This window comes from Ceratosolen solmsi, unplaced genomic scaffold (assembly GCF_000503995.2).
Source record: "Ceratosolen solmsi marchali unplaced genomic scaffold, CerSol_1.0 scaffold47, whole genome shotgun sequence".
NCBI lineage: Eukaryota > Metazoa > Arthropoda > Insecta > Hymenoptera > Agaonidae > Ceratosolen > Ceratosolen solmsi.
Window position 1 is genome coordinate 9336443 of NW_011948419.1, and position 14304 is coordinate 9350746.

The window sequence follows — 14304 nt, forward strand, 5'->3', positions numbered from 1 at the left end:
TTAACTATTTTCATTTCTACCTTTTAAATAAAAGAATCTTATGAATTTTATGTAATAATTAAATATTTTCGAAAAAATACTATTTTAAACATTTTTTAAATAAATCCATATTAATATAATTTAAAATTTTTAAAACTACGGTATTTGTTTCTTCAAGAATTACTTATCAAATAAAATTAAAATATTAACACATATTCTCATATCTTCTTACGAACAATGAGTAATTTATTAGTTTTATTATTACTAAACAAAAATTTATCTTTAATTTCATTATAATTATAGAATATAGATATTAATTATTTTATGTCAAATTAAAAAACTTAAGTTCAAATTATATTAATTATAATTATAATTATAACTTATTTTTATTCTGCAGAATATGAATCTGGATTTGACGTATCGTTTCATTTATGTTATCATTATTTAAATTCCAACGATTTTTAAATTATTTTCCAATAAACAAGTTTTAATCGCTTATTATCTTTTATATTTTGAATTTTACTATAGAATTTGCTAATTTTACCTTTATATCTTTACATATTAAATACTCAAAAATACATACGTAATAATGATAATACATACATAAAATTATATATTTGATTAGGTTTTAATATTTTATATTTTCTTTTTCATTTTATATTTACATGTCTGAATTAATTATGAACTATAAAAAACATTGTAAATCTAAATAAAGTAAATAATTAATATAAAATAAAAAATATAATGAAGTTTCATTAAATTAATGTTTATAAGTAAATATTTTACTTTTATTTAGGAATATATTAAATTTATATACTAAAGCGCGGTATAATATATAAAACAATACACATTGTTTTTATGTTTAAAATGGTATAATATCACTGATTTCTTATTGATTTAAATTAAAAATAATTATTTATTTTTTAGTAAGGTTCTCATATTTATTAGAAACACAAAAAAGAACCATCTATGAAGTGAATACTGTACTGGAGATTACTTATATAATACAGATGTCTTTATTACCGACAGTAGTATTACGTATTGTACCTTTAGTCAATTATATAACAGAAACTCACAGAAATCTTCAGTTACCTACCAATTTTCAAATAGTATTTAAAAACAATTTCATATTTTATCCCTTTAAAATTTTATAAGAAAACATATACAAAAGAATTTCTATAAATGCATATAAAAAATTCACTACTTGAGTTGTATTAAATAATAAAATGTTTTTTAAAAATCGATCACTCATATTAGGAGAGCATTTTATTCAAATTATATTTGCATAGAATATATGCAAATGCGTTTATAACAATTTTTTATGTTCCTGCATATATTTGTATATATGTATATATATTTTAGTATAAGACTAAATAATTATTTAATTAATTATGTTTTGTAAATTTTATTATCTATAAATTATAAATCTTATTATTTTATCTATCATATATATTTTTATATAGTTTTCAAATATAATCAATATTAGATTGTTAATACTTTTTATACTTCATATTATATATTCTTTTATACTTTTATTTATTATTTAAATATATTTTATTGTAAATCAGTCTCAATAAGAATATAAATTGATTTGTTTTATTCAAATATTAAGTATACATTATATAAATCATAAATAAGAATTTTAAGAGAAAATTAAATAATAGTTTGGTTGTACATGATATTGACTTTACTCTAGCAAGTATGATTAACAGTGAGGGTGATCAGGGGCCTGTTTCTTTCTTACAGACAAGGCTGTTAGGTTGAAAACACGAGGCAGACCCTGACTCCGTTGCCTAGAGGTACGTGTGCATTGCTCTTTTCCGCCCCTCTTTTGTCCTTCCCTTTCTCTATACATTCTCTTTATTCGTCTGTTACACTATTGGGCCTCCTCCTTTCTCCACACTGTCTTGACAATGCATCATACTCGATTGGTGGACAACTATCTCTTTCTTGTTTTCATATTTTCATTAGTCGACTAAAGGACAAAGAATAATAGTATGTTCAGAATTCGGAAATACGACATGTAAATATTACATTGGACTTCTTTTTTAAACGACGGTTTTTATCGAAAATATAAATAGTTAAAATAAAAAAATTTACTTTTGCAGTATTTGTATGAGTGCGAGTTCTGAATCATCGTCAAATAATGACTTTATAAATTGGAATTTATTTTATTTTTTTCTATTATTTTTTAAACTTTCTTTTATTTAATTATAGTTTTCATGTATATTTAAAATCTATCGATTTATATACAGATAAGAGCTGCAAAAATTAACCACATATATTAGAACTAGAAGTACAAATAATACAAATATATTACAAATAGAAAACACTTGAATATTGTAAAAGATTTAATTTTTTTTTTTGGGTTTTGAATCGAATATTTAATTCTTATAGTAATTTATACAATTTATACAATTTATACAATATTAAATCAGGGGACAAGATAACTTCAAAAATACATTTGTTAACATTTTATTATATTTAATTTAATATTAAATTGTTGTTTTTAAATGTAATTCCTATCAGCCTTAGATTATATATAATAATTGACATTGTTCTTACTTATAAAATGAAATTAGTAAAATTATATATATATATATATATATATATATATATTATTCGTAATACATATTATTTGATTTCTTTTTATAAATGTATTAAAATTATTTATAATTAGAAACAGCAAAAAATTGATGTTATATATCTTCGATACTCAGTTATGGTTCTATTATTTTTTTAAATATATTTTCTCTATTAACAAAGTATATATTATATACATATTTAAAGCAAAATTTACTTAAATATAAAAAATAATAAACTTTTTAATTGAATTGATGTATCCTTTATTGGATATTTATATATAAATGAGATTAATTTACAATTATTTGTCTCACACAAAAAGAAAGCGAAACTACTGTCGAAAAAATTTATTAAACAAATAATTCAAAAGTTTTTTAATTAATCTAACGATTTTTAACTGCCAAATAAAAAATGCCGATAATAAATTCAGTTCTAGTGCTAGATAAGATGAATATGGTCATGCTTATATACAGTTGTATATCTGTAATATGTGCGTACCTACATGGTTACATAGTGTGAAAAGAAGAATATCTACTTATACATATTTATATGATCGAACTTTTCAAAGTTTTGTCTTTATAATTTTGGCGGAAAACTATTTTAATTGATATGCAAATAGGTATAAACACGTCGCTGAAAATAATTAATCTATGTGCAAGAAATTTTAGTTTATATGTCTAACTTATATTAATATAAAATATATTATATTATAACATATATGTGTAAATTATATTTATATTATATAAATATATTTTTAATAGAGTGTATTGTTGAATTCTGTATGTTTAGATTAATATAAAAAACGAAATTATAATTAAAGGAGTAAAGTTACGTGTATAGCGTATGTCAAAACTAAATTCATAATCGAATTAAAAATTTGAATAAAATTTGTTTAACTTCTCGATATTTCTTTCTTTTTAATAAAACACATCCGTTTTAGGTTGAAGATACAATAGTGAACTTTGAAATTAGCTGTGAAAAGGGATTAATTTACTACTTATATATACGACTATATTAGATAATATATTAGATAATACGATAGGTATTAGACATTTTAAGTTTTGTAAAAAAGATGAGGTACAATATTACAATCTTTAACGGAATTTATTAATTTTTTCAATATTTATATTTATATTTAAAGAATAATTTTTTTTATTTTAATCATAAATAATTGTTAAAATAAAATAAATATTAATTAAATTATATAAATTATATAAATAAATCCATATAATTTGTAAATACTTTATATTGTACTTTATTACAATTTTATTAATATATATATTGTTCTTAATAATTTGGAGATAAATCTCGATAAGAAAATTTATTGCTTTTGAATCAATGTAAACTTTGGTGCATTAGTAGTTCCATAAAATTATTCAAAATAAAATATAAATTTATACTTCGAGTTTGCCTTCGAATTTTGGAAGTTTGAAGATAAAAAATATATATTTGGTTATATGTATCTAATTATAATAAATACGTTATAAAGAAATAAATCAATTTAAATATTCGAATTATTTAATTTATATTTACAGAGAATGACCATACATACTATGGGCCATGCAGAATTTTTTTTTTAAATAACGTTTAAAATACTATTAATAAGTACGGTAATTATAGATTTGAAAATAATATTCAGATAGAATTTTTTTTTATTTAATCTTTGAAAATATATCTGCAACTATTCATTATTAAAAAATAATGTATAAAATATATATTAAAAATACCGTTCATTTATCGAGTATTATCGACATATGATAAAGATTTCTGAAATTAGTAGTTTATAATCCACTTGATCCAGATACAAATTTAGGTTAATTCTACAATTTGGAAGCACGGACAAATATATATTTATCATGTGACGGGTGGATTTGTTGAATTAAGAAGTGATAATTATATGACATTTACAATTCTGTTTATTTCTTTAAAAAAATAAATAATGAAACTATAAAAAAAATCTATGGTAATAAGGAATATATTTAATTTATATTAATATATTATATACTTCTTATTTTGATCTTTTTATTATTATAATAAATAATTTTATTTAATCACAAGAATACAATGAATTTAAAAATAAAATAACATAAATTATAAATGTATTTTTGTAATAAATATAGTTTTCGTAATATGTATAAAATTTTTAAAGATGAATAGATATAAATATGCCACATACCCTGGGAATTTCAGAATTTGTAAGAAAAAAATCGATATTTTATTTTATTTTATTTACTGAAAAATGTATTTTTTAATAAGGTTAAGCTATAGTTATATTAATTATAAAAAATATTAAAAAATACTTATAATAGCAATACTAATTAGTGTTATTATTATGATTTATTCAAAAATACTTTTTAATGTACTTTTCAATATACTTGTTGTAACAATGTTTGCAAAACAAATAAGTTGAGTTGGATAAAAAAATATTTAAACTGTTAAAAAAAAGTTAACTAGAGTACATATCTAGGTGCACTTTTAAACTTTATCTAGGTACATTTTCAAATTTTATTACAAAGTTCTGTGTTTAGCGGGTATTTTCATTTAATACAATAATATTATGCCCACTGGTGTGCAAAACTGGCGATTAATAAATGCGCCAGCATACCTATATATATACGTTGTGTTACTGGAGCTGCTCAACTATTGTCCTGTTTATATCCCGCCCCTTCATTCGTTTTGAACCTTTGTGGTTGGAACTGTATACGACTGTGAAATTGTCAGTCTCATATATATTGTTATTGTCTCATATTTAGATCCTTTTTTAATTTTACAAATGGGTGGCTACGTGAATTTGCGCACTTTATTTATGTGGAGCTGGCACAGTTAACATATCATTAGCAAACGAGATTGTAAAGCAAATTTTTATGTATAATATTTTTATAGAATATTTAATACATCGGTTTCAACTTTAGAATATTGAAATTTTTTTGTTTTCACGTTATTTATTTTTTCTTTCTTTTCTCTCTCCATTATTCTTTCATTATTTTACTTACTTCCGAGATTACTGTAATCAAGATTATTTAATTAATAAGAATTAATTAAATAAGAAAACTTCAAGCTTAATGAAAGTTTACGAAGATTTCGTGGCTTTTCTTTTGCCCTTTTCTTCTCATTTGTTGTGTTTGTTAATCTTTTTAAAGTAATTTAATTTCTATTTTTAAAGTAAAAATATAAATTGTCGGGTGAAATTGAAAAAGTAAATTTCCAATACTAGTGACAGTATGATAATTTTTATTATAAAGAACGAAAGATGAAGTAAGTAATCTATGAATAAAATTTATTTGATATTTACTTGATTTACAGCAAAAGACAGTCAAAGAGAGATTCATAAAGATAGATAGCTAGATAGATAGGGGGAAGTAATATAACAGTTAAGTGAAAGCAATGAATTAATTAATTTATATAAAAATTATTATTATTTATAATATCTTACATTATAAAATATCAAAAAACTTTTATTGTAATTGTAATATTCTGCAGTTAAAATTATCATTGAATACTTTAAATGCATTCTAAAGCATATTTAAAGTCATATAGTCTAAAATGAAATGAACATTAACTTACCCATGACGTACCGCAATCACTACTTCCAAGGCTTTGGAAAGCTTGTACGCAACGAAATGTCATTTTGAATAAGGATCCTAATATATTGTTGAATTACTCAGAAGAATTTTCCAGTCACAACTTACCTAGAACAAAACGAAACACGTAGTTAGTGATTAAGTTTTTGAATAAATATATAATTTTCAATATTTTAAATATTTAATTAATTTCAGTAATGTAAACAAATTATAATATATACAAAACAACAAAAAATATTAATCAATTATAATATGCAAATTGTCGATTGTATCTGATATAATGAAAAAATTAAAATTCTATCTCCAATGGAATGTATATAACGTACTTTCAATATAACAACAGGATATTAATTAATATAGTAATTTTATCTGTACTTAAACTAAACATATAATTTGTATTTAAAATAAATTCTAATGCAACTACAATTATTTTTATTTGACTTTTTAATATTGTTTATGACTCAATTTTTTCACAGGTACATTAAATAGAAAATCTGAATAGTAAATAACGTATTTAGTATTTCAAAGACCAATTTTATTTTCTATTTATTTTTCACGTATCCTTTTTTCTTTTTTGTTCTGCTTGTTAAAATAATATTTTCATTTATTTAATTATTAAAGTTGATATATAAAGATTTGCAATGAATTACCACTGAAATTATTAACATATTTGATACAATTAATATATCTACATATATACATACTTATATACATATATGCATATATGCAGTTATACATATATCCATGCATACGTACGTACATATATATATATATATATATATAACATCAATCTAAGTAGTCTGACATTAATGTACTATTATATATACATAATAGTTGTGTAAATAACTCCGACTACTGAAATTGCAAGTATTACTAGATGAATTGATTAAAAAAAGTATTCATCTAAGTAATTTACTGTACATTATGTGGCTCCAAATGATAATAAATCGGATAAACGAGATTATACATAATCTATCATTAAATAAATAAAATTATGACCATAATTAAGTAACAAACCCAATATCTAAGTAAATGTGCATACTTCTATAATTTTTTAAAATGTATTAGAAAACAGAAATATTATTTTTCTTGAACATTATTTTTAAATAGTTTGATGCAATGTCGTTATATACAAGCATCATGCAAAATTAACGATTAGTAATAATTTCCATTTTTTATTAGATAAAAATGGTTATGATAAATAATTAAAGTATCGGACAAAATAATATAATGATAAACATAGTAAAATACACTGCGATATACAATGTTAAAAATACAGTAGTTATCTAGCGAATTATTTTTCAAATTTATCCTAAATTTGACTGAAAAACCAAATTAATTTAATTTAATGATAGAATATACTTATTTAAATTTAGCAATAATGAAATATAATGCTTTAAAAAAATACTTAAAATACTTTTATTTATTATTTATTCTATGAAGTTACACATCGAGTTGTATGAACGAATTAAAAAAATATATTTATAAAAGATTATTAGTAGAATTAAAATATTGTAGCTTAATAAAGTGTTTTCTTATTTCGTTCCGGGATTCCGAATACTTATTGACTTATATCTCCATTTGTAGATAAAGAATATTATTTTTATGAAATACCACTTTTTAATTAATTAATAATCTTTTTTTTATATTTTCTTGGATTTGTAAGAATCAAGATTAATTCAGATTAATATTCAATTTAATTTTACAACTTTTTTATTAATGGACATCATATATATTTAAAAGTCTTCTTTTAAATATTTTGTAATTATTCCTTAATCAATGATGATATATAGTAAAACTTAATAAACATTGTTAATTCATTACAATATAAAAAATATTCCATGTAAAATGACTGCTTATTTTTTACAATACATTTTTTAAAATAGGTTTCTGCAAAAATGTTCGAATTCCTGATTGTATTAACATTTTAAGTAAGTAACATTGTAATGTATAAATACTTTATTATTAAAAATCATATAGTTATACCTTTAATATACTGTCTTTATATAAACAACTCTTTTCCCGAAATTACTAAATTATAACCAATATCGAATAATTTAATATTTTTAATATTACGCACTTTTTAGGATACGTATCAATTTTAAGACTTACCAATATAAAAACTTATTTTATTTTGGTATACGAATATATAATCAAAAGGTTAAAAGTTATAATGTTTTAAAAATAATTTTTAATAAATTAACAATATTTAAAATAAAAAGTAACTTCTTACATAATACAATTATATAATATAATAAAATATAATATATTAAATGATATTAAATATAATCAAATGTTTTAAGGCTGAAATAATTAAAACAATACTTTTTTAGAAATTAAATTACTATTAATATAGTGCTAATAAGGAATTATACAAATATATTCCCTAAAATGTATGAGTTTTCATTTATAGGAGTACATGATCAATATTTTTCAAAAATATTTGAATTTGAATATATTGTTCTACAAGCCTCATTTTTTAAGATTTATTATTCTTTAAATGTATATATATTTATAAAATTATATGATTATAATATAATTTTATTATTTTTCGCATCAATTATAATATCATCATAATTATATTGCTAAACATTCAGTAATGTTTATTGATTATTAGCATAGTAGTAATATTTTACTATCATTGATGAAGAATTAAATTTGTGGGTATTTACTCGACTCTTGTACAAAAAACTTGTAATATATTTGTATTTAGAACCGTACAAATAGTAGTATATGATTAAAAATATTGCTTAAAAATATGATCTTCACTTTTTTGTTACATTTATTTGGGATATTTAATCTACTTAGACAATAACGAATTTTTTTATCTTGTATTCTATACTATATATTAAATTTACTCTACAATACATCTTTAATTATAACATTTCTTTATAACTCAAGATACAGAGATTCGTACATATAACTTTCTAAATTATATTTAATTTATTGTGTATATAAAACAATATAGTTATATATTGCAATATATATTTTTTGTAAATTTATAAGTGAAAATAACGTGTAAAATAAAATGCACAATCTATATTCACTGACAATATATGATTTTCTTCATTCTTGAAGCCCATGAATTTATAATAATTTATTATATTTTTTAAGGCTTGTTGTTCTGTTGTTCTAGTATATATCAATATGAATATGAGCTTGTTCATATTATGATATAGATAGATTCAAATTATAATACACAGGTGAAGAATAAAAAAAAGAAATTTGATATAACTATATAATAATCAGCCAATACAAGTTTGCATTTACATTATAGAATACATATATTATATTATGTTTCTATATAATGAAGAAATCAGGTAGTAAAATTAGGATAATCAGTGACAAAAAATATAAAAGTGTAGAGAAAAAAGTTCCAAAGTGTAAAATTTTGATCGGTTTGAATGATGAAATAATTCGAATATCAGTGGCTAGCAAATGAGGAACTCCTAATTAGGCTGATTAGGAAACTACCGTTGATGTATAAAGATTGTTAACTACTGGAATTTAACCATTCATTACGTGGGCAACTGTCGATGTAATAGCTGTTCTTAGTTTCAAAAATTGTCTAATCATATATGTCAGTACTCGAGCATATATGAAGAAACAATCGTTGAGTATAGTCGTGTGATTTCACTATAATATTTAGATTATAGATACAAGTGTAATTTAAAAAAAGGATTACATTTATATTTTTTGTTGATATATTTTTAATTGTTTTTTACTTTAAAAATCATACAATACAATTTTCATTTATTTGTTTAGAATTCATTTTATAAAATTTCATGAAATAATATTAAACAAAATATCATAAAATGTAAATACTTCTGATAAATTTTAGTTATATCATATATTTGCAACAATAACCAACGGCATTATTTTCTAGTTTAATTTTTTATAATAAATTTATATAAACAATATAAATACTAACTGGTCATTTTGTATTATAATAAAGAAATTTTTATTCATGCATTTTTCAAAAGTTTTAGAAATAACAAAAATTTATTGGTAATATATATTAACCTCTAAACTTATCGATTGCAGTTCTAGATATATAAAAACGTTGTTTTCAATTTTACAGAATAGTTATTTATTTGAATATTATAATGTCTTATAAATTTATTATCAAGTTATATATTGACCTTGAAAGACGAAGCATGAGAAAAATCAAAATACAAACAGTAAAAACAGGATTTTATTTGGTGCTTTGAAATGGAAAACATATTTTTGAAGATCAATCGAAATTTTGTACCGGGGTTAGAAAAAATATATCTAAGTTGACTGAAATAATGGGCGATTTTGACATATAATAGAAATATTATTTTAACACAATCCAAAATGTTTTTTTGAAAAAAAACCAGTATCTATTGATTTATCAGCAAACAAGTGTTCTAATTTCGGGAAATTTATAATGGTTTATAATTTCGAAAGTATAATTAAATTATATCTAGTATTAATATTGAATTTATATTATCTTTTCAAATATCACTTCATTTGTTGTTAACTGTGTATTATACAGGAATAGAATAGCAATTTAAGTAAATATTTCATTAATATTATATGTGTATATAAAAAGTATTTGCAGTAATAAGCAACTTAATAATTTCTTATAATGCACTTCAATTAAAAAATTATTAACATTAAAAATTTATAAATTTTAAAGTAGTATTAATAACAATATGACTCATGAAATAGTAATATTTTATTTATTTTTATTTTGTTATTCAATTTCTATATTTAATAAATTTTCATTCTGATGGTCAAGATTCATGTAGTAAGACTATTTAAATATAGAGTTCTTCAAACGAGGTATATAATGCCATATTAAGAACATGATAGCAGTGAAAAAATTTATATATGGACAATTTAATGCGAATTATTATGAAAAAGTGATCAATATAAAGATAAAAAACTAATTTACAAGTTGGTTTACTTATAATTTTTTTTCGTAAATAGGAAACTGTTTAAGATTTACAATATATTAGAGAAAAATATTGTTCTGATAAGATTGACTTATTGTTCTAATATCGATTATATACTAATGTATATAATTTATAAATATAAATTAAATACAGCTGTCCTAATAATGATTTAATTTAATTAAAATTATATATATAAAATATGTGTATTTAAATATATCAATGGTTTATGAATTGGATTATTCAATTATATTTTAGATATTTATAGAATTGAAGTGTTTTCATGGAATGAAATAATAATTTCGAATAATTATAAATGGAAACAGGCTCTGTTAACAGAGTAGGTTGTTATCAGATCTACATGTAAAAATATTAACTAAATTAATATTATTATATTATTATATTATTATATTAAATATTAACTAAGTTAAATTATTAATTAAATTAATAAAATAATTGAGAAAAATAAAAAGTAAAAGTTGCTTTTCTTATGAAATCAAATGGATCGAATATTAATGTAACGATATTCGTCATATTAGACATTTTTAAACGAAAATAATTATTTTATGTATGTTTTATAATATAAATATAAACCACTTTTTTCTGATTCTTAATTATTATAAAAATGTTATTTTAATAAAAAATGTATACTTAATCGATATGGACATAAACATAATATGTATTGACATGAATTTAATATAAGAAATATAATAGAGAGAGAGAGAGAGTAATTTAAATATTGAATTTTATCATTTTATTTCGTAAAAATTGTACCCACTTTACAGAAGCTACATAAATTTAAGTAACAGGTGCAAATCATTTCTTAAATAAAATTTATAATAATAGTAGAGGATGAAAAGAAACTGAACTAAGCTTATAATTAAAAAGACATGTATAATGTACTATAGCATATTGTTATTTTTTTAATTTTTTAATTATATACCATGGAAGTAATCATTTTCAGTAAAACTATAAATATAATAGCATTCATTTTTAATTTACATAAATTTTGTTTACATCAAACATCTTAAAAAACATTAAAATTTACTCAGAAAAGGAAAGAACTTAATAAAAAAATATTTTAACTCGTAAATAATGATATTATTTGAAGACACACAATTGTTAGTGACAAGATTTAGATTGAAATTACAAAGATACAAGAGAATAAATAAAGTGTGTAACTGTTGTGAGTTCAAAAGGCTAAAAGCAAAATGTTTTGGTTGCTTCAGTAAAATTAATGGTCACGCAACCAAGGCACGTGGCTCCTTTATCTGCAGTTTCATATATTATCCCTCCTTACTTTCTCGGAAAAATTGCCCGCGAAATGCAAAGCCCAGATTTATGATTTACCCGAGACTGTATATAAGTTTAGTTGATAAATCTATTGTATGTTCTTTTATTAGTTTTAAATTATATATGAGTGTCTTATGAAGAGATAGTTAACGAAAACAAATAGAAAATTTGTTTAAATTTTATTTTTGAGATAAAAAATTAAAATACAGATTAAGTAATTTCATTTTTATATACAAATATTTCATTATAAATATATTAAAAAATAATAGATTTCTTTATTTATACGATGTGACATGGAAATATGATATTTATTAAAAATAAAAATAATTTTAATGATTGAACTTCAAATTTTATTGAAATAAATGAAAATCTTATAGAAAAATATATATTAATCATTTTTAACAATAAATTTAAATGGATTAAAATGTTATTTTAAAAAATATATTAAAAATTAGTTTATTTTATTATAATATTGCAGATACTCAAAAAATATTTAATTATTCTAATCAAGAAATAAAGTGTAGGTAATAGAATATTATGAAATGTTTGTTTATAAAATACAAACTTCATTTCATACAAAATTTATGTAACAAAGATTTTTTAATAATGAATTAGTATAAATTAAAATTATTAATAATTCCTTAATTATTTTTAATATTATAAAATCATTGAAATTTGAAATATTTCTCTATAAATGTGATATCAACTAAAAATGTATAAATTCCTTCAATTTTGATTTCATAATTTGATTTAATTCTATTACACGTACAACATGATGAATAATTTGATCTATTAATCTAATTTCTATTATCTATTATCTGAAATTAATCTATTTATTTAATATGAAGAATTAACCATAAGTTTCAATGACTTTTTAAAAAATTATTGTTTATTTATTAAAATAAACTATCCTTAATTTATCATTAATTAATAATAAATAAGATTGTAAGTTATGAAATACACGTTTATTTATTTATTTTATTCGGAATTCAAATTTGATTTTAAAATTTTTATCACGAGGCTCTTATTTATGAATGATTGTTCTCTTTATTTTACATTTGCTTAAAGAAATTTATATTGAAATTTTTAATAAAATAATAAATTTACATGTAATGTTTACTTAATTAATTTCATAACTATTAAATTATTACACAATATAAAATAATATTTCACCGATATTTAAGAATATATACGTATAGCATTTTATGGAATTGTAATTAAATATTTTCAAAATTATATTAGTTACCAGCCATAAAGCTATTTATTTCTTAATAATTTTAGTAAGTCAATATTTAATGAAATTTTAATTTATTATTATTTTATTATAGTTTATTAAATTTTAACTTTGTTGTCGAAAAGAAAAAAAGTACATTTATCTATTTACTAATGAGAATTATATTTATGATGTATCAATAATTATAAACATGATATTATATTATATCAACATATTTACATGCAAAATATTGTTGAAAAATATTTTTATTTAACGATAGAAATTTATGCCTTTTGTATTTAGATGATATTTTTAATGTACCAACCATTACATTAATTATTATATATTAATTGTTATATTATATTGCTATATTAACTGTTGCATAGTATTTGTAGAATATCAATATTTTGAAAAGAGTTTACCATTTGGTGCATTCTGGCTGTATTGTAGTAGTCTAAATTCGGCATTGGATCAATTATATTCTTTAATTAGTCACTTTAGAATAATAAAAAATTGTTTTTATTCTACTTTGAAAATTTAAATTAAAAGAATAATCTGTTAACAGTTCATCAAATTCATATTGAAACTAAATTTTAGCACATCCTCGAATGTCCTCGTGATTTTCACTAATAATGTCACATACACTTTTGTTTCAATCCACATGAATATCCCTTTCATAAAAATAAGTAAATAGAGTAATATGAATGTTTAATCTCAGCAAATATCAGTACTAATA

The 14304-nt window shown here is 20.3% G+C and overlaps 1 protein-coding gene across 3 annotated transcripts in view; it reads right to left on the reverse strand.

Moving 5' to 3' along the window:
• TfAP-2 (transcription factor AP-2) overlaps window positions 1-14055 on the reverse strand; it is an 81801-nt gene extending 67746 nt beyond the window's left edge. Inside the window, exons 1-2 of one of the 3 annotated variants that reach the window (XM_011497676.1) lie at window positions 13991-14055; window positions 6127-6251 (exon numbers count right to left, since the gene is read on the reverse strand). In XM_011497676.1, coding sequence (XP_011495978.1) covers window positions 6127-6189 — 63 coding nt within the window. In that variant the 5' untranslated portion in view covers window positions 6190-6251; window positions 13991-14055. The remainder of the gene's footprint in view (window positions 1-6126; window positions 6252-13990) is intronic. The other 2 variants (XM_011497677.1, XM_011497678.1) reach the window with 2 other exon arrangements.
• Between the last annotated feature and the right edge of the window lie 249 nt (window positions 14056-14304).